The 9,169-nt window shown below is 43.5% G+C and overlaps 1 protein-coding gene across 1 annotated transcript; it reads right to left on the bottom strand.

The window, feature by feature from the left end:
- LOC135905981 (antimicrobial peptide microplusin-like) lies at positions 1-7,870 on the bottom strand. Its single transcript, XM_065437134.2, has 5 exons — positions 7,682-7,870; positions 4,554-4,615; positions 4,314-4,403; positions 2,564-2,590; positions 1-175 (listed from the first exon to the last, which is right to left on the bottom strand). The coding sequence occupies exons 1-5, from the start codon at positions 7,755-7,757 to the stop codon at positions 116-118; spliced, it is 315 nt and encodes a 104-aa protein (XP_065293206.1). The 5' UTR covers positions 7,758-7,870; the 3' UTR covers positions 1-115.
- Between the last annotated feature and the right edge of the window lie 1,299 nt (positions 7,871-9,169).

Consider the following 9,169-nt stretch of genomic DNA (forward strand, 5'->3'; position numbering starts at 1 on the left):
TCGACTGACTTCGGCCTTTATTTTGGCATGTACTCTAGCATCCTAAAAAAAAAAGAATTATTGTTGTTGACTTCTTGGAGGTCCATCATATAGATCACTGGTATTCAGAAACATTTCAACCGCTAGCCGGCTTGCATTCACCGTAGGCCTTCTTGATAGCCTCTGCTTCTTCATCCTGAAAATAAAATGACAATGAGGAATCATTAAAAGCATATTCTGTCGCCACGTATCTGTAAGCTGGCTCTCTCCATAAAGGCTCAGATAATTTTGACTGAGCCGTGTGAGACCATGACACATGCGTTCGCCTGAGCTCTGTATTAATAAAGCTAATTAAATGAGGCCCTGTTCTGATATTTGCGAAAGAAAATGGAGCCAGTTCACAAGTGTCTGTGGTGATTCTAAGTCACTGCAGTGGGCAACTTTATAGAGTCTCGTGCGATCGACATAATAGCTCCAATATAATCTATGCTTGGTGGGGCACACGGGTGTCTTTTGCTTGTTACTCATTAATTGATTTGTCAGGACAAAACGCTATATCTTTTACCCTGAAAACGCGCAACTCCACAATTTCATTGCTTGCTACATGTTAACGAAGTGTTCTTTATATATAGCATGCATAATTAAAATTTTTAAAAGCATTAACAGGTAGACCTGCTAATCTTATTCACCTCACCGCTGAAATAAGGAGTTCGAGGACGCTTTATGACAGTCTGCTCAGCAACGAACTCGTCGCCTTCATAAATACGGCAACCAGACTTTTACAACACAATGGGTGTTCTCCATCTGACTCATGATTACGCGCCCACTATCTCGACTAGCCTTGGCGTGGCAGTCAGTCCCATTGCTTCCTTTCTGCTTTAGTCAACCGCAATGCCCTTTCCCGCCTCGTTTATGCTCGTCTTATCGCACTGTCTACATGTCGCAATGTTCTAGACTGGCTGTATGCACCGAGTGCGTGTTCATTCACCCCGGCCACGGCTAAGGGGAGGAGATGCCGTTACGCACGTCTATGGGGAACCAGCGCTGGCCAGGAGGCGCTACGACATTTTTCATGCGTTACTAAAATATGCTGAAACCGTCCGATAGGGAGGCTAGGAAGATGGCACGACATATTTAGCGATAAGAAACGTGCGCCTGTATCAATGTTTGTCTAGCCCGATGCGGCCAGCCAAGTTCTGTCCATGGCCATGCGCGCTGCGTAGAGCGCATGCGCTGCTACGTCCTAGCACGTCGGTTCCCTGCCGTTTGAGGAGCCGTGAAAAGTGTGACTCAAGACAATCGGTGAATTTGCTGACACGAAATCACTGCGTGTGCTACTGGAAACTGTGTCTACCGCTCGCTAGGCTGTGTGTTATGGCGCTGCTGTCGGCACGCGAAGCTTCAGCGCTGGTTGCCCATGGCGGTTGCACTTCTGCATTTTGTTTTTCTTATTGCCCCACTCATTTGTTTTACTACGCTGCATGGAAAGACGGAGCTCCGCGTGAGACTCCGCGCGTGATTCGCCGGCTGTGTCTCGGCGAGCTGGATAATAGTGTTTTCCTCGCGGCGGCGTCGCCTTTTATTCACGGCTTTAGCACTCAAGATCCGGTCGTGAGAGAGTCTTGCACTGCGTTTACATTGCAGCTGCGAAGAGTAGAGTACATTCGCCGACTTCGCTGAGCCCCAGCCGAAAGTGCGTGAAACACGTCCAGGATCCTTAGCCCCGAGCGAAAGCAAACATAGGCCGCAAGGTGTCTTCACTGGTGCTTTTTATGGTAACACGTCAAGTTTCAGCTGCAATATGGGCTTTAGTGTCGGGCGAGTACCAGCCTCGGTGACTGCAGTGATGACACCGCGGAAGGCAGCGTTTCGAAAAGGGGAGTTGTCTTCGCCCAGGGCAGTAACTATTTATATACGTCAAATGTGAACAAATCAGCGAATAATGGTTGGGTCCGGAAAATGATTGGCAAACAGCAGCCCATAAATAACCCCCTTTTCTCTCCCTCCAATATATATATATATATATATATATATATATATATATATATATATATATATATATATATATATATATATATATATATATATATATATATATATATATGTATATATATAAATAAATATATATATATATATATATATATATATATATATATATATATATATATATATATATATAGAAGCGGTAGGAGCGGGGGCAGGGGGTTACTGGAACACGTAGCAAACCCGAGGTGTATTTTTACGCTCTGAGGAGCTAGGACAGTGATTAAATGAGTGTTAGTTGAAGTGTGTCAGGCGTCGATTTCCACCAGTCAATACTACGTACCTTTCCCCTCCATGCACTGCACAATGAAAGGAGTTTTAATTTTCTTTTTTTCCACTTCGCACTAAGGCGCTGGCACATTAGATTGTTCAGTTGGTTGTGTGAGTTTGGCATTTCAAAAGTATCGCTTACGCCGGTCATTGCGAGAAAGATCAGCTAAAATGACAGCAACTGCACAATACTCCACTTTAGCACAGGGTGCTTGTGTCCTTGCAAAAAAAAAAAAAAAGAAGGCCAAAATAATAATAAACAAATACTCACGGAGAAGGCGGTCTTCAGCAGCTCAAGCTGAAAGAAAGAAAACACAGTTTCATTTGGAACGTATTTGTTAAACGCATTTAATAGGCGTAATTATTTACGGGCACTCGAACACATCGTCAAAGTTTCTAAGCGCAGCCTTCCATGTCATTTTATAAAGCTTTTTTTTTATACTATCGGAAAAGAAACCAAAAGGCCGCGTTTCAATACGCGTGCGCATTTCAACTCTTATTTTCTGTATATTCTTGACCTCCTACCTATAACAGGCACATTGTAGCCACAAATCTTTGTCCCTCTTCTTTTTGTCTTGCCTGTTTACTAGTTGTTTTTTTTCTTTTACATCAAATGAGTTCCATTACTTATAGTGTCAACCTAGCAGGAGGAAGCAAATGCTTCCGACATTTCCACCTGATACCCCAGCCAAGTGAACCGTGGAAGGGTGGGTGTTGCAGAGTTTATTACGTGCTCTGAATTTCTTGCGTTCGACTCAGGTTTGTATGCCTTTCTTGTTTGGAGGTACACACGGCACCAATACCCTACATGAAATTTAGTGAAACACGCTTTCTACAAACATGAAAGTTAGAATCTCGGCTCACTGCTATTTACGATATAGTCCGTGTGTCGATGAAGCCCTCTCTTGGAACACCTTTTATTTTAGTTCATGAACAAGAAAAACTGCTGGATTTATGCACAAATTTGATGTCTCATTTCATATTAGTGCGCCGGGAACGGGAACTGCATATTCGATCGAGAAAGTCAGTTACAGTGCAGTTAGAACATGGCGCGAGCATGTTTTCCACGGCGCGTGAATATGACAGGAACTGCCTTTGTTGAGCACAGCTCACCAACATTCGTTGCGGAACACATTCAACGCAAGAGGGCTCCATTGGTTATTTGAATACCTCGTGTGTAGCTCTTGGATGTGTCTTTGAGATTCAATTTCGGAAAGCTTTTAAGCTAAGAAGAATTAACAACTCAGAGATGACCGAATTCAGGTGCGACGCTAGCGTTCTTTACCAGGCCTTGAAATGTGTGCACTGCCTGCGGAGCAAACTTTTTGTCTGGTGCTGATTACATTGCTTGGGAAGCACAACAGATTTAAACGCAACGTGCATGCGAAGTGGACATACTGCAGAGAAGTTCAAAGTTTATTTCTGCACTTCCAAGCTTGCTTTGAACAGTGAATTTATGGTATTTCACAACGTGCAGCAATGGCCTAATACTGAGAATGGGGGCAGGTGGGATTCCTGCATGTATTTCTAACCCACGTAGATGCACATTTACTGCGCTGATAAGTCCTGCCTTCTGCTCCCCCTCCTCCGTAATAAAAATAAGAAAGCACAAGTTTTCTATTTGTACTCTGCTAGTCTGCCTTCGACTTTCATTGCGAATGGAATAGCTGCTGCCACCTCATCAGAACTTCGAATAAGCTTTGTTCATCCGTGCAAAAAGTGCAACAGCCTAATCAACGACTCTTGGGAACCTCCGTCATACTCTTCGTGCCGATCAGTACAAAATTTGCCCCGCCTCTTTGTGAAAGCGAATATAGGCGTCTGCGCCACTCCGGGCGTCCTGGTACACTTCCGCTGAATCGCGTTCCCTAAGGAGTTGCAAAAAATAGCGCCTCTTCCTCGCCACAATTGCTCTCTTCCCATCAAAAGTTATTGATTTTGGACAACAGAATCGGCCTCAGTATGGAAGAGGATAAGTGCGCATCATGATGTTTCCTTAACGAAGGAAAGCTTGGACTCACGAAGTCGACTTCGGCCTCGCACTGCCTCTTGACAAGTTGAGCCAGGTTGTCACCCTGGCTATGGATGATCTCCTTCGCCTTGCCCTTGAGCTGCGAGGGCAGCAAGCAGAGTGAAAAACGGTGCACCATCGTGAAATATTGCAAGGGAAGGTATAAGGTCTTCGCAATAGTCATTGGGCCTCTGCTACTGCATTTATTTGTTTAATTGATACCTTCCTAGATTGATTGATTCATTCATACCTCCGAATTGACGTGGTCTCCCATGCACGTCAAAACTTTCTTGATTTCCTCAGGGCTCAGCGCTGCAAAACAGCAAAAAAGAAGTAATCTGTATGTGTCAGCTCAAGCGTGCGTAAGAGAGGTCTTGATCTACTGACAAGCGGCGCATCTGCGCAGGCAATTACAATGCATTTTAAATGAGCGTGGAAGTCGCTGACAGGGTTGGAAGGGGATCATAAAATAGTAGTTAGAATAAAAGCTATTTGGTACGATGATGCTTATGATAATCAAACACTGGAATACCTCAAGGCCCAATGAGAACCTGACAGCGGAATGCTACAATACAAGAATACATTTATGCTTGTCTTTCCTAGCGTATCGAATGTCACATGAAGCGTTTCATTCCGCTTAAAGGATAAATACAGCGCGTATAATATTTGAAGGCATAGCTGCGCACCGACAGTGTGTGCTGTGGCAAATACCAATGCCAACGGGCCGCATCTGTGCATATAGTAGTACCGATATGTTAATAATGCACACTTTGCAGCAAAGTATATAATACCTTGCCTAGCAAAGCAGCACCCTTTCGTTTTACCGTGGCAGAGTTCATCACATATGTTGTTTCAGCTGATCTTTATTTCTGGCATGGCAAATTTCCGCCCGCCAAAACCAAATAGAATGAGAAAGTCACGGGAATGCACAGTCGGTATAACATGCCGCCATAATAGGAGAAGTTAAACGAAGGCAGGGGTCCTGCCTGTATGAGGCAACAAACTTCCAGCGTTCGCTTAATCATATCTACTCATTTCACTTGATAGTTGAGCCCACCAGGTAAATTTCTACAGAAATTACTAGTGAAGGGCACTATCGGATGAATATTGTGTCCTCTTTTTTCATACGCTAAGAGGTTATCGTACCACCGTAAGCAATATGAAAGAGAACGGCCGAATTTATATTCACGATGCCATAATGACTCAACGTGTCTGCCGAGTTCTTGCAAGACACGAGACGAGGGTTGCAGACGACTAAATGTTCAGTTGAAAGGCTACTCAGTGCTAGTTCATATACCTGCTCGAGACCAAATTTAGGAGCACTTTAGATATACGGTACCAAAATTCATTGGATTACTTTGCTCAGTCAGGAAAGATTTAGAGAAGTTCATTTAGTTCAGCTTCAAACTTGTAAAAGTGAAAACATTCGGCAATATGTTACACTCCTCTCACACGTGAAGGCGAAAGCCTGCTGGACTCATGGTAATGCGCCGTCACACATAGTCCCGTTGCTGCTTTTGCAGTTCGGCTTCTTCGGCTCGTTTTCGACGCGTAGCTGCGGTTTCCCGCGCGTATATAGCGGAGTCAAACTCGCGCCAACGACGTTTCTCTTCGACTTTACGCCGCATCATATCATCAGAGGATGGAAAAGTATGCTGTTCTATCTGTTGTATGGGTAATTTCAATGAATGCATCCACTCTGCACTTTGCTGAGTGCTTGTAGCCTGAGCCTTACGGGGGTATGATCCATTGAGAAGGTCACGCGTTTTTTAAAAAAAGATTTCACGACTCGACTAGGCGCCGCGTTTCTGTACGATGTATGCGTGATTCCAATGAATGTGTGCACTGTACGCTTCACTTTATTGAATGCTTGTAGCCTCGGCATTACGAGAGGGATGAGCCATTGCATTTTTGTTTGCTTAGAGGGGTATGATCTATTGCTGACGATCGTTTTTGTACCATTTGACAGGGCAACGCGTTTTTTTAAGGCCATCGGGGGTCTGAGCCAATTAAGGCTTTCGCCTTAATAGAATTCTAATTAGTGATTTAATGCATTTGTCGTGCCACCAGGTTTAAAACAACTTCTGAAAACAATTGAATGATTTATTCTGCTGAATTTGGCTGGCGTTATTGAGAAGCATGCGCGGAAGGCTGTTGCTGGAAGATACGTCACGTTTTTGCTAAAACAAAATGTTTTAGTAGAAAGTGGACATCTTTGCAGCGAGAAGTATAGGGCAATTATTGCCACTTTAGCTTTCAAGGTGGCGCTTTCTAAGTGGCATTTGGACATCGGTTTTGCATGCCAGAGATGATGCGTATTGCAATAAGTTAAAGTCGTTGAGAGCCTACAAAAAGCACTTAAAAGCGAACTCAGTGCTGAGAGATTAGCGTGGATGTTGACGCGCAAAAGAAAATAAAAGACTGATGTTTTCTGCATCTTATATTAGCACAGGAAACTGCTTCATGATATTGTGGGCTTTAACTCTAAGTTTAACTTAACGCTTTAATTTAATTTAATTTAATTTAACGTTTTAACTTTCGCTCTAGGAGCAACACGTACATGACCATCAATTAGAAAGAGTTGACTATGCAGCAACAAACAACCATACAGTTCATTAGTGCGAAGAAAGAAAATTAAAAAAAGCTGGTGCTCTTTTTCTTTTTCTTCGCATTGGTGTTCCCAGCTTAACGAAGTCATGCAATGACTTCTTTAAACTGGAAAACTTGCCATGAAATAGTTTTAATTTTGTCTCCCTGATTTTATGGGTTCGCACCATGGTCAATTGATGTCGCCGAGTCATCATTTGTAACCTCACTGCTTTCTTTTATCTTGCATATAAGTTACCAAGATTTGCTTCCTTTCCGCATAGTAAATTCGCGTGTGAGATGTGATCACCAGCTTCTAATTTGTTGTAGCACAGGCAGAACGACATGGGCGTAGAAGGCACGTGATACAGCGAACTGTGCTGTCTTATGTGTCATGTCTGAGGTTCGTTCTGCCTGCGCTAAAACCAATTAGAAGATGATCTATCAACAAGTCCGCACAGCTACCCTCATCGCCATGCTTGGGTACTATTCCCAGTGCACTTTGTAAAAGCTTTGTCAGGAATGAACACTCTTGTGCAGTACTGCTATTCAAATGGGCATTTGTTTAGAGTTACTCGCAGTTTAAGAGAGGCATGAACAAATAAGCAATTTACTTTACCTCCAGTCAATACCGAGAGAATGCGAACACTTATACAAACAAGATGAGCTTAGCAAGCGACCCACTGGAAACTCATCATACGTTCACAGCCTCCACACCAAAGTATATAGCTAGTGCCCGAGTGCTGCCGCTGATTGAAACAGCCGAACAATGACAATGATAACCTTGCTTACCACACAATTCCTGGCTGCCAGCATCAACAAGGAGGGCTCCAACAAGGACGAGTCCGCAAAGGAACAGCACCTTCATTTCGAATGGTAATTAAAGTTTCTAGGGAAATGTAATCAAGAAATTGGCGCACTAGAAAACTGTGCGAGCGTTCAGGCTAAGGACTGCTCGAGCGAGTTCAATTGGATAACCACCGTGGTTCGACGGTTATATATGCACGCGCCCTCTTCCCGCTGTCCTTGGCCGCGACGAGCTACACGAAGAGCCGGCTCTTGGAACTTCTTGAGGCTTGCTGTTTTTTTCTACCTTCTTTATTTCGTTTTTCCAGCTAAACTTAGTACCCGCAGCGCTGTGTAGCCCACCTTTCTTACGCAGGTGCGAACATAATATACCAACATACGAAGAGGCAAAATATGGAAAGAGGAAGGTTGTTTTTTTTTTCTCTAGCAGAAGTGAAGGAGCATAGCCTTGTAGCAGGAAACTTCGACGCTGCGGTGATACGCATCACGCTTTTTGATAGTCCCTGTTCAGTCCGCCTTCCTTGTTCTTTCTTTTTTTTTTCTGTTCGACCGTCCCTAGAAGTGACCGTACACTTTTTGCTCCGATGTCGCTTTCACGAACATACGTATACCTATAACACGTGGACATTGCGCATCGTGGAGACCCCCCACCCCTCCCCCGCGCACATCGGTCACTACATCCTCATTGAAGATCCTCAGAGCTGTCGGCTTCGTGCTTACCACGCTCGAGTGTCGCTCTGGCTGACGCATTAGCCATCCGCCCCTCGCAGTAGTTCCCCACCGTCTTTTTCGCTTCATCAGCTAGGCGATGCCCAGACTTGCTGTTACGCTTTTTTTATGATGTCCTGTATTCGCCTCTTGGGGTTATTGTTGGCGCTTGAAGCGAACTCGTGTTCAGTGACGGAAGTAAAAAAGTGGATGCAATAAACTTTGACCAAGGACCCAGGATGAGTGTGCCTTTGAAATATAGCAAACTGACCGAGGCCCGAAACAAACTATACCATGTTTGGCAGCGAAAGAAACCTTAAGCGTTGAATGCCTGGTAGCAATAGCGAAGTAATAAAGCAAAAAAAGGAAGAAGAAGCACTAGGTGCAAAACAGCTATTAGAGTTTTGAGGCAATAACAACAACAACTAGCGAAGTGTCGGTGTCTGTAACTAGGCTGTTAATTTAGACTTTTGCATATCTGTTTTTTTTTATGTAGTTCAATATGACTAACTCGGTCCTTCAAGCCCCTGTTTGGCTTTGACAGGCCCGTACTATGTAAAGTGCTTTATTACAATGAAATTTCATTATTATTATTATTATTATTATTATTATTATTATTATTATTATTATTATTAGTAGTAGTAGTAGTAGTAGTAGTAGTAGTAGTAGTAGTAGTAGTAGTAGTAGTAGTAGTAGTAGTAGTAGTATTTTTAGTATTATTATTATTATTGCTACTACTATTATTAGTGTTAGGACCATTCCTTC

The sequence above is a fragment of the Dermacentor albipictus genome, chromosome 1 (genome assembly GCF_038994185.2).
Source record: "Dermacentor albipictus isolate Rhodes 1998 colony chromosome 1, USDA_Dalb.pri_finalv2, whole genome shotgun sequence".
NCBI lineage: Eukaryota > Metazoa > Arthropoda > Arachnida > Ixodida > Ixodidae > Dermacentor > Dermacentor albipictus.